Source organism: Coregonus lavaretus, assembly GCF_964263955.1.
Source record: "Coregonus lavaretus genome assembly, chromosome: 28".
In the NCBI taxonomy this organism is placed as follows: Eukaryota; Metazoa; Chordata; class Actinopteri; order Salmoniformes; family Salmonidae; genus Coregonus; species Coregonus lavaretus.
This window is the reverse complement of record NC_140015.1, coordinates 19,527,733-19,545,553: the sequence shown is the minus strand read 5'-3', so window position 1 is coordinate 19,545,553 and position 17,821 is coordinate 19,527,733. Positions and strand designations below refer to the sequence as shown.

Genomic DNA, 17,821 nt, shown 5'->3' with positions numbered 1-17,821 from the left:
CCATATTTTTACGCTGCTGCTACTCTGTTAATTATTTATGCATAGTCACTTTAACTCTACCCACATGTACATATTACCTCAACTACCTCAACTAGCCGGTGCCCCCGCACATTGACTCTGCACCGGTACCCCCGTGTATATAGCCTCCCTACTGTTATTTTATTTTACTTCTGCTCTTTTTTTCTCAACACTTTTTGTTGTTGTTGTTGTTTTATTTTACTTTTTTATTAAAAATAAATGCATTGTTGGTTAAGGGCTGTAAGTAAGCATTTCACGGTAATGTCTACACCTGTTGTATTCGGCGCATGTGGCAAATACAATTTGATTTGATTTGTGAAGATGCTGGAGGAAACAGTTACAGAAGTATCTATATCCACAGTAAAACCCAGTCCTAAAATGAGTCCTATATCCACATAACCTGAAAGGCCGCTCATCAAGGAAGAAGCCACTGCTCCAAAACCGCCATAAACAAGCCAGACTACGGTTTGCAACTGCACATGGGGACAAAGATCGTACTTTTTGGAGAAATGTCCTCTGGTCTGATGAAACAAAAATAGAACTGTTTGGCCATGATGACCATTGTTATGTTTGGAGGAAAAAGGGGAAGGCTTGCAAGCCGAAGAACACCATCCCAACCGTGAAGCACGGGGGTGGCAGCATCATGCTGTGGGGGTGCTTTGCTGCAGGAGGTACTGATGCACTTTACAAAATAGATGTCATCATGAGGAAGGAAAATTATGTGGATATATTGAAGCAACATCTCAAGACATCAGTCAGGAAGTTAAAGCTGGATTGCAAATGGGTCTTCCAAATGGACAATGACCCCAAGCAGACTTCCAAAGTTGTGGCAAAATGGCTTAAGGACAACAAAGTCAAGGTATTGGAGTGGCCATCACAAAGCCCTGACCTCAATCCTATAGAAAATGTGTGGGCAGAACTGAAAAAGCGTGTGCGAGCAAGGAGGCCTACAAACCTCAGTTACACCAGCTCTGTCAGAAGGAATGGGCCAAAATTCACCCAATTTATTGTGGGAAGCTTGTGGAAGGCTACCCGAAACGTTTGACCCAAGTTAAACAATTTAAAGGCAATGCTACCAAATACTAAGTGAGTGTATGTAAACTTCTGACATTTCACATTCTTAAAATAAAGTACTGATCCTAACTGACCTAAGACAGAGAATATTTACTAGGATTAAATGTCAGGAATTGTGAAAAACTGAGTTTAAATGTATTTGGCTAAGGTGTATGTAAACTTCCCACTTCAACTGTATATATGGCAGTTTTCATTCAAGTCAGGACTGGCAGCCATTGCTAGTGTACCCGTGTACCCATGAGTTTAACAGTGAAATTGCTAATTTTTTATAGAGAGGTGAGGTAGGCTGCAGTTTTCTAAATTCAGCTACAAAAGAAAGAAATGCATTGGGAGCAGTGGCTGGCTGACATAAATGATTATTGAATAACAAAACAAGAGATGGAGATACTGAAGATATGTAGGAAAGAAATATAGCTAATTACTGAGGCTTCATTTGTTGTTGTATGTGGGTAGGTAGGAGATCATCATTGAAACAGAGCACTGCTGACAATAAAGGTTGTACACCTTAAAGGCCCAGTGCAGTCAAAACGTGTGATTTTTCTGTGTGTTATATATATTTCCAGACTATGTGGAATAATACTGTGAAATTGTTAAAATAATGATAAGTGTGAGAGCTGTTTGAAAAGACAGCCAGAAATTTCAGCCTGTTTTGGTGGGATGGAGTTTTGGCCTGTCTGGTGACATCACCAGGCGGTAAATTAGTTAATAGACCAATAATTCAACGTCTATTCCACGTTGGTTCAACATAATTTCATTCAAATGGTGTGGCAGCAATGTTGATTCATCCAGTGTGTGCCCAGTGGGAAGACAGTTCCAAACCTCTGCCAATAACAGCTAGTTTTCAGTTTTCCCCTCCCAACTCAGACCACTCCCAGACAGTCTTTGCACAATTCTTGCATGAGAAATTGCTCTTTGCTAAGAAGCAATTTTTGATAATTTTTTTACAATTTTAATTTTAAAACAATCACAGTAATGTACTTAATTGTTCCCCAGAAATGATATAATATTGAGATAAAAACGGCTGCATTGGACCTTTAAAACCACATCACAGTTTGGAATGTGGGATATTTGTATGATTCAATTGTATCTGCTGTAGTGCTTCATAGGATGGTTTTAACTAAATCTAAGGACTGTGAACCACAAAGTGTTGCCCAGTGGTAGCCTCTATAAATTCTTAACCTCCACACAAATAGCATACTATGCTTAGGTCCCTATACTGGAAACCTCTCCTTTCTTTCATGAAGGCCCAAACCGTTATTGTCTTGTTTTCTAGATAGTGTCTCATCTTTGTTCTCCCTGTATCAATATCCTTTTTTTGTTTTGTTGGTGTGTGAGTCTTTGTATTTTATGCACGTACTCAGGTACATTTGCTCAGCACTCTCTCTCTGTCCCTCTCTCTCTCTGTCTCGCTCTCTCTCTCACACACAGACTCACAGACACACACACATGTACACTCACCCTACAAAGTATGTGTATCTTCAATTGAGATTTTCATCTTATTTGAATGTCAGTTTTGTCTGTCTTTTGTTAGATGCTCATCATGTTCTGCAACAAAGGGTATCAGAGAAAGCAACAGAAATTGAACAGAAAATGAACCCAGGGATATATTGTCCTTTATTGTGCATCGTGACAGTTGATGGGTGTGAGCCAGACCATCTTGAAGACAACTACTAAATGCTGGGGTGATGCTGTCTTCAACGTTCTAAGATTAAGCAGAAATGTATCTTTATATGGGAGCATGAAATAGTGCATGATACTGCAGCATATTAACTAGAGATTAGATTATATCGGTAGTACAGTGTGAGTGTGCACTAATACAAATGTGTTTTGCATCATCTTCTTCCATTTTGCAGCGATTACAAACCCTGCAAACCCCACCCAAGGAACAATAACACATCCACTTATGCAGACCCTTACAGATGCCTCTGCAAACTGTCCAGCAGTTGTAGAAGAAAGAGATGCATCATGGAGGCAATGCACTCATTATTAGTCCAAACATGGATGACACAGCCATAGGAGGCTTTTGAGAAATACAACTCAGTGATTTATCTGCAGACTCTCCTGTTTTTGGACTGGTGTTGATGAGATTGGGCTGAAAGCGCCATAGCGACAGTTGTACCGGAACAGTACACATTTCCCACAATTGTATTTCTCGATTGCCTATTCGATATGTTGGTGTTCCTCCTTTTACCCGCTGTAATATACATGCAGTGTACTGTATATGCTTTGGTTTTAAAGCACCCAGCGATACATTGATGCATCTTCTCTCAGGGTTTGTTTCCCCCTCTTTGTTCCTGTGGTAACTCCAAGACCAGCTGCCGGTTGTGGGGTCTGGTGGGATTTTGGAGCTGTGTGTTTTCTCTTGCCATCCTGTGCCAAGGTGGCGTTACGCAAGCAGAAAGAGAGAGAGGGTGGGGGTAGGGGGGTAGTGAGATGAGGCAATGGCGGCCATACTGGAGATGGAAGCATACTGAGGGTAGCTAGGATTGGTGCACGAGAAATACATGTCCCCTGAACTTTGCCTATGTGTCAGATAGGAACTTGTCGATTTGGCAAATTGTGCACTGTCGGACAGGACTGCGTACACTCTTTCCCTCCCGCTCTCCCTCTCTCGCTCTCTCTCCGGCTCTCTCCCTCTCTTTGCCACTAACCCCCCCTCCTTTCTCGTTTCCCTCCCTTTCAGCTCTTGAAGCTAACGCATTGGCTGGGCTACAGGCATCTTGTTGCCAAATAGGTGGGCCCTACTCGTGTTGGCAAAGGCTCAAGCAATGGTTAGGGAAGGACGAGAGACGGCGAGCGAGAAACAGAGAGAGAAAGAGAGAGAGTTGGAGAGAAAAGGGGAAAAAATAAGCAGCACTCGGCTTTGCCAGCGGTCGTACGCGCTCGTCCAACATTGATTCGGTTCTCTCCATTTTTTCCTATTCTGTGCTCTGCACTCCCCAGCCCCCCTGCCTGTGTGTGTGTCTCTGACTCTTACACGGGGCCTACAGATCTGAACAAACACCACTACCAATTACGCTTTGCCAAGGATTTTTTTGTGCTTTATTTCCTTATTTTTTTTGGGGGGGGGGGGGGGCGCAAAAGAAGAGTGTTTATTTTAAGTGTGTCTATTCCAGTTGTTATATTTAGATACTTTTTTTCTTAAATACCATTCACCATTTCTATTTTTACCATATTTCCATTATTTCTCAATATTAGTTTTCTTCTCTTTAAATTTGAGTATTTTGTCTTTCTGTCCCAGATTTAACCAGTGAACCTTTGCAGCGTTACGCTGTGACCCCCAGAACATCCGGGGTGTATCTTATTTTGTTTAACTTTATTCCACTGCTTACTGTGGATAACTGGAGATTCCTGAGATCTTCTGCTAATTATCTTTTTTACCCTCAAGTTTTTTCATCTGCACATTTATTACGCCCAGCCAAACCAGCACTTGGGAGTGCTGGAAAAAAAGTGGTGTGGGAGATTTCTTTTTCATTTTGAACGTTGTGCCAAATTTATGATGAGAGTGCAAAATGGTAACTACTAGTCCGTCTGTCTTCCTCTTGCAGTGTGTTTTTGTGGTGATTTCTGTCCGCTTTCAATTTGTTGTTGAAATGTGAGTCTGGGTAGACTTCTTTTGCATGGCAGCAGGAGAGATAGGAAATGGTATGGCAGATCTTTTAGCAGCACATTTTAACAGTGGTCTTGTGGCGGCAAAGATTGGCGGTGAACGACCGGTGTGTGGCAACCCTGGCACAGGAACACTATGGCGAGATCTAGGCATTGTCGCTGAGCGATGTGTAGTGAAGGTATTATGGTATAGCTGAATAAATTCTCCTTTACAGTGGATGTAAAAATAATAATGTTTTGCTCGCCTTGGGTTGAATTTTTTAATCTCTTTTGTCTTTTAAATTTGAATTAATCTGTTATTACAGTTTAATGTAGGTTTTAAATGTGCTTTCAGATTATATTATTTTGTAAGAAGGACGGTACCAGTAATTTACTATTTGCAATGTAATTGTATGTACCTACAGTATTATTACATTTAGGATATTATGATGATGATTATTATGATGATGATGATTATGATGATGAATATTATTATTATTATTATTATTATTATTATTATTATTATTATTATTATTATTATTATTATTATTATGTCAGTTAGTGGTATTGTTGGTAATGCTAGCCCTGTCTTAGTTAGTCGTTTCTGAACTGTATCCCCTCTGTTGGCAGTGCATTAACGTTCTATCAAAACAGGAATTATTTGGGGGAAAAATGTCTGTAAATTGCCTCATCGCTCTTCTATCTTCAATAACGGATCTTCAGCTGCTTGCACCATACAGCATGAAAATAACAGAGCACCCTCTCTCTCTCTCTGTCTCTCTCTCCCTCCGTTAGGATGAATTTCATCCCTTCATCGAGGCCCTTCTCCCCCATGTCCGTGCCTTCTCCTACACCTGGTTCAACCTGCAGGCCCGCAAACGCAAGTACTTCAAGAAGCACGAGAAGAGGATGACAAAGGATGAAGAACGCGCAGTGAAGGACGAGCTGCTGGGTGAGAAGCCCGAGATCAAGCAGAAGTGGGCGTCGCGGCTGCTAGCCAAGCTCCGCAAGGACATCCGGCCCGAGTTCCGTGAGGACTTTGTGCTCACCATCACGGGCAAGAAGCCCCCCTGCTGTGTTCTCTCCAACCCCGACCAGAAGGGCAAGATCCGCCGTATCGACTGCCTGCGCCAGGCCGACAAGGTGTGGCGGCTGGACCTGGTGATGGTCATCCTGTTCAAGGGCAGCCCCCTGGAGAGCACGGACGGCGAGCGGCTGGTCAAGTCGCCCCAGTGCTCCAACCACGGCCTGTGCGTCCAGCCTCACCACATCGGCGTGTCCGTCAAGGAGCTCGACCTCTACCTGGCCTACTTCGTCCACTCACCAGGTCAGTGGGTGTACACCTTACCACGTTTTCTGTCTGTCTCACACACACACACACACACACACACACACACACACACACACAAACACACACACACACACAGGTCAGTTTGTAAGGCCTTTTGCAGCCACACCCTAAGCCTTGCCAAACCCTGCCCCTCCCCGTGCACCACCAGACCAAGTGCTAGCCTGTGATAAATAAAGAGAATTGCCTCCAAATGTAACGCCTTATGAACATTACAGAACACATTTGACACCACTGACACACCGTTTAGTTTGTGTGTTGTTTTTGAGTTGTGCATGTGTCTTTAAATGTGTGCTTATCCAGAGATAAAGTCTATGCTGGTAAATTTGTTCAGGTGCTTGTGTGCAAATTTGTCTGAATTCAAATATGCATGTTTTAGGGGTGTGTTGTCTGTAAGAAAAACACATCTGCAAATGTGTGTCTCTGCGTGTGCTAATGTATGCAGTAATTGTCTGGCTATAAATTAGTGTCTTTAAGGCTGTGTGTGGTGTGTGTGTGTGTGTGTGTGTTGTGTGTGGGTGTGGGTGTGTGTGTGTGTGTGTGTGTGTGTGTGTGTGGTGTGCGTGTGTGTGTGTGTGTGTGTGTGTGAGGTGTGTGTGTGTGTGGTGTGTGTGTGTGTGTGTGTGTCAGTAGCAGTCTGCCGTGTGTCTGTGGGCCGTGTGTGTGTGTGTGTGTGTGTGTGGCGGGCTGAAGAGCGTGGTGACAGCTGGCCCAGTCCCAGGTTGTTTGGGAGGCAGGCGACTGAGGCAGGGAGAGCTGCCCCGTCACCAGCCTCAGCCTCCCGCGCTCTACTCTCTCTGGCACCACAGCCCACCTCACAGTCAGCCCTGCTGCAGTCGCTTCACCAACACAAACTCGCTCCCGTTCTCTCACGCACATGTACACTCTCGCACACACACTCTTATAGCTTATACACGGAGACTCCCACACACTAATGCAAACACACACACACACACACACACACACATGCACATGCACATGCACATGCACACTGCATACAGAGACAACCCTTCTCTATATTAGCTCCTCAGTTTGGTTTAGTTTGTTTGTGCACTTTTTTATTTGTCCAAATTCAACACAGGTGTTTCCTCAACAAACTTTATATGATACTCTATAAGCAGTCCTTTTTCATCAGTTACTTGTATGGAAAATGTGGATACTTACTTTGGAATGGAAAATGTAATGTTGAAATAGAGGAGACCCAGTGTCAAGGAAATGTATAGTATATATTGAACTTTACCTTTCTCTTAATCTGGTGGATACACAGAGCCCCCCATGTAGGAGTTTAAATGTTCAGCAGAATTTTAAAGATTAATTTGTCGTTTATTATATATTAGCTGTATAGATAGCTTTTCTTGGGTATCACTAAAATAATGCCACACTTTGTTTAGTAAATTATCTTAAATAATAATAATAATATATTTTTTTCAATAATATATTTGAACCTGTCCCTGATTACACAATTCCATTTATCCTTTTCTATTCCATGACTTTGATAATGAGAAAAGCAATGAGGACTGCATTAAATCGTTTTGGGTCTTGACATTTCTGTCTGACAATACATCTGCTGTTTGAAAATGTTGCTTTTGGCATTCGTCATTTTCAATTACTGAACATTCCACTGTGATCGTGCTGAAATTAATCTTCCATTTGTTTTTTGTGTGTTTCCTATTGTCTGTTAGCAATGAATCACTCAAGTGAAAAGTGTAGTCAGGTATGCTGAGGGTGCAGTTAGTAGATTGACTCAGGTATGGGCTGAAGGCACTGAGGACATATCCCCAGCCAGCACCCTCACGTAGCTACAACCCTCTCCTGCGTCGGTTAGCCATTAGCATAAGGCTAAAGAAACCTATTGTCTTACACCAGGCAAGCGTACGGTTACAGAGGCCTAATTCTGCTCCTTGGCACCGTGGTGCTGCAGGCCTCTGTGACAGAGTACCCCATGCCGTGTTCTTTTCAGCACAGTGTGTAACTCAGCGTCAGTTAGCTGGGCCTCTGTGAGCTCGTCTTCCTGTTTCACAATGTGCTGCCGCTAACCCAGGCTCAGATTAGCTCTCTGTGAAGCCGCCCCTTAGAGCTTAGCCCTTTTACCCTGTGCCAGTATTCACCAGTCATCCCATTACTGTTTTACCCTTCAGTGTGTGTGTGTGTGTGTGTGTGTGTGTGTGTGTTTACTTATGTCAAGATTAATTTATTTTCTGAAACTTAAATGGTTGCTAAATTTAATATAGTATTCCCTCACATCCAACTGGGCACAGACGTCAGTTCAACATCTAGTTTTGATTTACATTTGGTTGAGTTGTCAACTAACGTGAATTCAACGTAATTTTTTTTAAATCACAGTGTCATTGGATTTCGGTTAAAAGATGGGTAAACAAATCTGAAATTCCCTTACATTGATGACTTTTTGCAAATGCAATCAGTTTTCCATGTTGATTCAACATAATCACATAGAATATTTTGGTTGACATGATGTGGAACCAACATCGATTCAACCGGTTTTTGCCCAGTGGGTTGGCTTTGTGCCTCTGTACATACAAATCTGTATTGTATATTTATGGGTTTTGGAAAAGGGTTATATTCCATTATAAATCATTGGTTATTGTTACCTTTTATTGAAATTGTTTTTCCCTGCATCTCTGTCCACACTCATGTCACAGAATAGAAAGTGTTTTAAAATCTGGGTCTGTTGCCCTTGTTGGCAAATGCACAAGCCTTTCAGTGTGAGACAGACAAGGCCTCCTCGCTTCTACAGAGACGGCATAGGACAGCCATAGGCTCCGCTTGGTTCTTCTGCCCATAAGCTTCACCACCGTAACGCCTCAACAGCAGCCCACGCTCCCTCCACTGTACACTGCAAGATTGAAAAGTACCATCTTAAAAAGTATGAACCAGTAGAGCCTCTGAAGGAGATGGGGTTAAAAGTTCACTGAGTGTAGGGGAGAGAGGGGGAACAGTGAGTGGTTCCATTCTGACCTTTGGAGTGGCAACGTTACTGTTTTATTCTTAGCTCACTATCCCAGGGTGTCTGTGTCTTTCGGAAGCTATCAGAGTCCAGGCCTTATCAGTGCATCTGAGCCATCGGTGTGCTACAGTTCTCCTGCCCACTGATGTCACCGTCACCAGCTGCAGGTTTTTCCCCTGCAGTATGAGTGACAGGAGACTCCTCTCCTCCTCTGCAGTATGAGTGACAGGAGACTCCTCTCCTCCTCTGCAGTATGAGTGACAGGAGACTCCTCTCCTCCTCTGCAGTATGAGTGACAGGAGACTCCTCTCCTCCTCTGCAGTATGAGTGACAGGAGACTCCTTTCCTCCTCTGCAGTAGTGCTTTTGTCCAATTATAGACTTAGGCCTTGTGGGCGGGGCAGTGAGGGCTAGCTATTACTGATCAAAGCAGCTTACACTGCCGCTCCACAGCTGCAAGGCCCCTTATCAAAAGCATTTTAGACAAATACCTGGCTGTTCACCCAACGTAATGCAATTGCATTTAACCTGTGAGAGTCAGTCACCCAGGACTGGTTGTCCTGAGGTAATTGGTTGTCCTGAGGTAATTCCTGATGCTGTTGATGATAATGGTTCAGGGATGTGGAGGAAGAACGGGCTGAGCTCATCTTTGTTCAGATTTTGAATAAAGCTCAGCCAGCCAGGCCCTGCCAAGGCCCAGCTCAGGTCACGGCGCGATGGGAAAAGTTCATGTTTTTGTGCAGTGTGTTCCATATTCGTCAGTCTGATGGATCGCCGCTGTTCCAGTATTAGTCATGTTTGGAGCGGGCTCCCTCTCATACGGCTCTCATTACTGCTCTTTTATGATAAAAATATGTTTATTAGTACACCCCTAATCTGTCCGCCATGCTAGGAGAGATCTTGTCCAGTGATGTGCGTTGTTGGGTCGCTGACCTATGCCAGCTCCACGGTGTGGTGAACTGTGGCGCTGACCCGCCAGGACAACGAGCCCATCTCCATCTCCCAGACTCTCCATCTCGCAGACCACGGCAGAGAACAGAGAGAATGCTTTAACCGAACCGAACAAAGAGAGTGAGAGCCTTGGAGACAGACTTAAGACTTAACACCCTGTCACGCTTATCTATCGTACAGATTTAATCTGGTTTGCACAATATCCTGAACTTTAAAAGGAGATAATGGTATTATCAGATTTTTCAAATGAATATGAAGTTGCCAAATATGACGCAGTATTTTATTTCCCCAAAAAATACAGCCCTTTACTTCTTGGTCTTTGTCTATTATGAAGGCAGGCCTGGGAAGGTTTGGGGGTTGTGGATGGGCGTTGGTCCTATGTTTTCTGATTCTGCTGTTGCACCATTCTGTCTCATACTGTCTGTCCCTGTGCACAGACACAGAGAGAGTGTGGATGGGACCACACTGTCATGTCGATCCTTTAAGTCTGGGTACGTCATGTTTGGCCAAGAGCGTTTGTCTCTCAGATACAGGGTGATGAAGGAAAAGCGACGGACGTTAAAATTATTTTTAAAAGAACCATGAGTTTTACAGGAAAAAATATCTGCTCTTTTCCTTGGCCGATAAACAAACTGAACTGCAGATTTCTGGAAGAAGAACAGAACTGTGTTCCTCCAATGTTCTGGCATGGGTCTGTAACCCGGGCCGACAGAGAAATACTGAGAACCGGCGCGATGGGGGCCACATTCATCTCGTGTGAAAAACACCCCGTAAACACTCTCAATGGAAAGTTTAATATGCTGTTGTCATTTGAATAAATGCACAAATAAAGTTTGAGCGTCAGCGAGTCACTCATGACAGAACAGTGTCATTTACACAGTGGCGTTTTTAATATGCAAAGGGTGCAGGGATCTCAAACAGCCTAGCTTGGCCCGTTTTCAGGGCCCTAGTTTTCCCAGTTCCCATTTTTGTGTGTGAGGAGCGCATGGAATCCCTGGTAAACAGATTATTCCAGGGTGATAGAATTCCGAGGAATAGATGAAAAGACTCAAACCTTTACGCGTTTAGGATTGCAGGGACACTGTGCGCTCCTTTAACTACTTTTACCCAGTTCATAATTCCTCCATAATCACAGTGCATTTACTGGCTTGTTACGGACATACTTTATCACATTATCTCATTTTCTTTATAAAAACAATACATTCATCTTGGTTTTAGGTGTCCCAAGAAAAAAGTGTATTTTTATTTTTATTGCTCATTACAAATTATTCATAATTCTATCAACAATTGTATCTACAGTGACTGAGGATTGTAATGGTATACCCTTTTGGCAGCATTTTACATTTTTATTTTCTGTTAATTATGATTTTGTGTTTATCATTTTGTTTGAATTGATTAAAATGGACACATGTTTACCGGAAATACTTCACAAATATTTATCGTAGTTAAATAACACATTATAGCAAGCACAGCATCATGGGCACGGAAACATATACAATTGTTTGGTTGTCTCAGCCCTACTTAAATTATAATTTTGTTCATCTTCATCTGAATGAAAAGAGAGGCTAAAAGGAGGATGAGCTGGGATGTTTTTTGGGGTATTTTTGGTATCGTTTTTTTGTCTCTAATGCTGTGTCGTCTCACTGCTTGATTTCTTATAGCCGTTTTGTACAGACACCAGGCATGAAATCTGTCTGTCCCCAAAAACATATACCCTCTCTCAGCTCCCTGTGCCGAGGAGCGAGGGAGTGAGAGAAGGGATGAGAGCTGCCCGACCAGTTCCCAGCCAGATTCTGATCCGCTCGCGCTCGGCCCAGTGGAGCAGAGCCAGGGAAAGGCTGCCCTGTAATTGGGACAGTGGAGGCACAGACAGTCGGGGAATACTGATACGGGATCTCTGTATCAGTATGTAATTTACTCCCTATCAAATTCTGCCATTTAAATAGGGTAGCAACATAGTTTTCCCTCAAAATGTTTAATGAGAACTCTAAATATTTTTATTCTATATCTATTATTATGATTTATTTTATTATTGTTAGTGGTATTATTAGTAGTAATTGTGGCCGTAGTGGCATCACTCAATCTAACATAATGTAAAAGAAAAGCACAAAATAAAGATGATGCAAAATGCCACGGTGAAAACAAAGAGAGGGCGGGCAGAATTCAGTGTGGCTGGTTGGCAGCGTTTGGCACCCAAAGCTGCAGCTCTGTTTGGAAGGTGCCAGCTTTTCAAACCGCCACACAGTCTCTGCCAACCTCTCCTTCTGATCCTTTCTTTGTTTCTCTCGTTCTTAACCTTTTTATCGACAGTTTCGATGAACACTTCCCGCCTTCGCGGCCTCATCTCCCTCCGCCATGTCTGTGGCTTTTTTAACGAGCCGACAGGAAATATCAGCACTAAAATGTAGATTATATATTATTTTATATTTATTGACCTCTTTATATTTCTTAATATAATAATCACCATTTTATCAAACAGTGATACATTGTGAGAATATTTTCATATTACTTTTTAGTGTTGATACTTTCAGTGTGATTGTGCTGTATGGGATACTGGTCAAAAACAAAATGGAGGCTCATTCTCAGATCTTGCCCAATGAGAAGGGAGAATGACTTCATGCTAAATAACAAAATGGTATTTACTAAGTAACTACAGTAAACTGCATAGTAAACACGCTGTAAAAATAAATCTGTATTCTAAATAACATAAAATAGTCATTCTTTACAGATTATTTTCCCAGCTGCTGTAGCATTTTTTCACATCTCGCAGCTGAACAGGGAGAGGGAGAAGGTGGCTTGTGAAGGGGTGGGATGAGGGTTTGACAGGCGCACCAGAAAATAAAACAAATCACTTTCGACGTGTTTTGCATCTGTGAGCGAGCCTCAAATCCGTTTGGACAGAGACCTGGGCCTTCACGGAGAACATTTGGCCTGAATGATGGGAGAGCGTAAAACGACGGGTGTGGGGGTGGGTGGAATTACTCAATAATGATCAGAAAATTAGGCCCATTATTGAGGTAGAGTAAACAGGCCTCTCTAAGTGTGAAAGGGCCCCATTCAGCACGGACCAGGAGCACTGCTTCTTTCTTCCTTTTATGGATCCACCCACGGCCTCAAGAGCCCCTCTTTTGTTCATTGAAATAACAGGGGGATGTGAGAGAGAGAGAGGTGAGGGCCTCACTCCCTTTGGAGGACATGGTATGGGGGCACTGACATACAGTAACAATACAGCTATGTCTGTGCATTTAGGCATACTAAATATGGATATAGCCTACAAGTACAGTATGTACTGTAGAAACTATAACTGCATGTTAAGTTTTTAACAGTTGGGCATGCTAATGCTACAATTACATTCCTAGCCCTGCAGACAAACACAGTTATGTTTTGGTACAATATTAACTGACATTCAGTGATATCATGCTATTTAATTCTGTCTGTGTTGATGAGCTGAGACGCCCTGGCTGTCTCAGACCCTCTCTGGTTCCGCATCACTTAAAGACATGTGCGCCGTCGGAGCTCTGCCACGCCAGCTGACAGCCAGGGGACGCGGGGTGTAAACTAGGTGCTAATGCGTCCTTTTGCCTGTTTGTCAGTGCAAATGTTTTAATTAATGGGAATCTAATAAATAAATAAAGCCACTACGCCTTTGAGCCGCTGAACAACAAACACGCCTTTGCCGAACCAACAGAGACAAGGAGACAGAGAGAGATATGGTGACATTGAAACAGCACTTTTGATAATATCAAAACAATAATAGTATTTACACTAGTTTTTTACTCTCTAAATTAATTAGTTAATAAACAATTGGCCATTCTTTTAGATACAGTAATTTAGTAATGATTGCATTATGAGACTTTCTACTCAAATACTTACTTACTTCTAAAACTCAAATCAGGAGAAAAGGTTTCAGAAACGCTTCATGCTGATACTTTACAGTTATGAATGGGCAACATTTGTATTTAATTAAGACTGCTCTGTTTCTGCTCATAACTTTTATAATGATTATTTTCTCATAAATGTGCTCATGGTTGTGGGAGAATAGTATTAATTAAAACACATGCACACGCACACACACCTTTTATTATTTTATTATTTTGTTGAGTCTGTGGAAGATTCATGCTATTCTAGTGGATTCTGCTGCCCAGTCCCGTCATTCCCTCCTTAAAGAGGAAGCAGGGCTCAGCTCGACTCGGCTCTGGGCTCCGGCACAAAATCAGCTGACACTTTCACTTCATTACGCTGTCTGTTTGCTTTTCATATGGACCGGAGGCTCCATTTCACAGGCATAATTTGGGATGGTAACATTCTCATTATAACCGTCAACTGTCAACACTTCTGCACTCACCTATAATTTCAGACTCATTTGAATTCTTATTGGCAGTTCCAATGCATACATTTCATAAAAGAATGAAAAACAACAGGGTTTTTTCATAAGCAATAAGAAACTATGGAGAAGATTAAAGCAGGAAGTAGCCTGTTTATGAGATTGCACAGTTTGTTTGGCCGTGCATATTGGTGTATTTACTTATAAGCTCTCACATTTTGGAAGTCACCTCATTGTGTTTTGGGCTATTTAGTGTCTGAGGCCGGTGCCTGCCCTTTTGATGCACACAACCATACCTGTGCCTTGAGTTATTGACCAGAAAGCCCCTGCAAGGGGTTGCCATGGCACCTACCCCTGTTCCCAGCATACCTTTGCTGGTCGGTATCCAAGGTGCCTCTAGGACAGCTCCTATTGGCACACAGAGTGTGGTGCTGGGCTGTTGCTGTGGCACTCCGGCTGTAACGTAATCAACCGCAGGGCACAGGGCTGCCAGAGGAATCCACTCAGATTTGTTTCACCCTATAGACAGAACATTACTAACATGTATATGTCTGAAATCAAGCAGAAATGCCAATACAGGAATACATACTCAAAGAGGAGATTCACTCCATCTTGGTCTCCTTTAGTCAAACCCATCTGAGGGATCTTTGAGACCCTGGTTCGGAGTTTAGCTTCAGTGGGCCTGTTTACAAGACCTACGTTTGTTAATTGAATAACTTATAAAGGTGCAGTAGTGGTGCAGTAGTGACTATGCTAGGTGTCCCATCCTGTGCACACAGGAAGTGTCTCAGTGTTGTGATGGCCCAGTTATGAGATTAGTTCAAATGCAGGGCCTATGAGAGCGCCTCCTCTCATGGGGCAGAGCTACTTTAGCTTTCAAAGAGACACCCTTTGAAAATATTGTTATAGTTCATAAACATGAGGCTACATCTCTTTCCCTTTCATTTTTCAAATGCAATCTGTTTTGCCCTTCAAAACAACCGAGAGATCCCCAAAGATCTCAACTCCTATGAGTGAGTCTATGTATGTGTATGTGTGTGTATGTGTGTGTGTATGTGTGTGTATGTGTGTGCGCACATGTGTGCAATAGTGGGAGAGCGAGCGACAGCAAACAGCATCCGTAGCACAGCATATGTGTGCCTGCTTCTCTCCGCACTCTCCCAGTGCTCCCACTCACCCACCCAGCACCTGAACCCCAGTTTACACCTGGTGCCACACACACACACCACAACACACACACGCAAGCACGCACACACACATGCACGCGCGCGCACACACACACACACACACACACACACATACACACACACACCTAGTAGTGCACATATGTGCCCTTACAGACCTGGGATTCGCCTCATTGCTCGTACTGGGTGCCCCTTCCCTGAGTGGAGGGAGTACAGAATGGCTACAGCAGGCCCTGACTTGGTCCCCTCCACCGGTCCTAGACTGGGTGCAATCTGTCACCACACTGGACTGGGAAACTTGTATTTGTATTTGTTGGTTTAGGTCCAATAACATATGGTATGTTTTGTCAGAATACACTTTGAATTCAAATGGCCTCAGGGATGATGTTCAAATAATGGTCAAGTCAGGGATTCTTGATGTAAGATGGTTGTAGATCTCTTTGCCTTATAGTTTTTGTGATAACATGCGCTAGTTGCTGTATTATCCAACTCAGACCACCCTGCTCCAGAGTTGTACTCAAGTTTCCATTATACTGCTTTGTTTAATATGATGGAGGCTCTCCTCCAGCAACCCAAATCTACAGGGGAGCACCCAAACGGAATTACCTATTAGCCAACGTTCAATCTTTTGAAAATAAAGTGGAATGATTTAAGATTACGGTTATCCTACCAACGGGACATTAAAAACTGTAATAAATATCTTATGTTTCACGGAGTCGTGGCTGAACGACGACAATGATAAGATTCAGCTAGCAGGCTATACGCTACATCGGCAGGACAGAACGGCTGACTCTGGTAAGACAAGGGGTGGCGGTCTGTGTATATTTGTAAACAACAGCTGGTGCACAAAATCAAATACTCTCAACACTTTTTTTTTTGTTGTTGTTTTATTTTTACTTTTTTTGTTTAAAATAAATGCACTGTTGGTTAAGGGCTGTAAGTAAGCATTTCACTGTAATGTCTGCACCTGTTGTATTCGGCGCATGTGACCAATAAAATTTGATTTGATTTGATTTGAGTCCCTCTGCACATGCTCCTTAGCAGCACAGGCGGAGATTTAGAGGGTAATCCAAGCCGCTGTTTATTTTAAGAGCTGATGATTTAGAGACAGACATTAAAAGGAGAGGGCAAACAATTTTAGAGACATTGTGAATGGAAGAGAGGAGTAGGTGTGGGCGGGAGAATCAGGGCTTCTCTCTCTCTCTCTCTCTCTCTCTCTCTCTCTCTCTCTCGCTCTCTCTCTCTCGCTCTCTCTCTCGATCTCTCTCTCTCTCTCTCTCTCTCTCTCTCTCTCTCTCTCTCTCGCGCGCTCTCTCTCTCTCTCTCTCTCTCTCTCTCTCTCTCTCTCTCTCTCTCTCTCTCTCTCTCTCTCTCTCTCTCTCTCTCTCTCTTCTCTCTCTCTCTCTCTCTCTCTCTCTCTCTCTCTCTCTCTCTCTCTCTCTCTCTCTCTCTCTCTCTCTCTCTCCCTCGCTCTCTCTCCAGGCTCTGCTGTAAAAAAGCAGAGATGACAGTGAATTAGAGCAATCTGGCCTCCATTCTGCGGTTAGATTTTAATCTGTGGTTTTGGCCCCAGAGAATACAGAGTCCATGCTTACTTTCTTTGCTTGTACTTTTATTGTCGTTTCTGCTCCTTTCATCTGAGTTTATTTTACCTTCTGCTCTGGCTGCAGAATGGGCTCTAGCGAGAGCCCATTCACACTGAAGGTTCCGGAATGACCCTGGTGGAATATTCCATACCTTGGTCAGAGCTTTCTCTTTTACATGCAGCAGATACTCTTCAAACGCTTCGGCCAATTTCGGTTGCTTGGTTACCCAGACTCATTACTCTGGCAAAACGCCACGCATACGAACGTTTGTTTCTTCTCCGCAAAGAGTCTGAATTTGACTCCCTCCCGGGCCCTTATAGCAGGGGTATTCAACTCTTATTCTATGCGGTCCGGAGCCGGCTGACTTTCTGTTCTACCTGATAAGTAATTGCACCCACCTGGTGTCCCAGGTCTAAATCAGTCCCTGATTAGAGGGGAACAATGAAAACATGCAGTGGAACTGGCTTCGAGGTCCAGAGCTGAGTTTGAGGGCCTTATAGAATGCGAACACATCTGGACCGTCTGATTGGTCGCAGAAACCAATGGGTTGGGCCAGAGCCAGAACACACATGGGTAAAGCGACGTTTTGAAAATTCGTCATTGGCTTTGATACTCTGATTGGTTAGAGGTGATCCAGTCACTGATTTGTATTTGTATTTATTAAGGATCCCCATTAGCTGCTGGGGTCCAGCAACATTAAGGCAGTTATAAAAAACATTTCATAACACTTTACCCAATACATTGTGTGTTCCCTCAGGCCACTACTCCCCTATCACATATTTAC

At 43.2% G+C, this 17,821-nt stretch overlaps 1 protein-coding gene across 30 annotated transcripts in view; it reads left to right on the top strand.

Moving 5' to 3' along the window:
- Positions 1 to 17,821, top strand: part of LOC311104205 (nuclear factor 1 X-type-like) — a 107,625-nt gene that overhangs the window by 46,586 nt on the left and 43,218 nt on the right. For 24 of the 30 annotated variants that reach the window (XM_084145908.1, XM_084145924.1, XM_084145922.1 and 21 more), the window contains one exon: positions 5,476 to 6,007. In XM_084145908.1, coding sequence (XP_084002034.1) covers positions 5,476 to 6,007 — 532 coding nt within the window. Of the gene's footprint in view, positions 1 to 3,767; positions 4,608 to 5,475; positions 6,008 to 17,821 lie in introns of those variants that run through there. The other 6 variants (XM_084145933.1, XM_084145915.1, XM_084145931.1 and 3 more) reach the window with 5 other exon arrangements.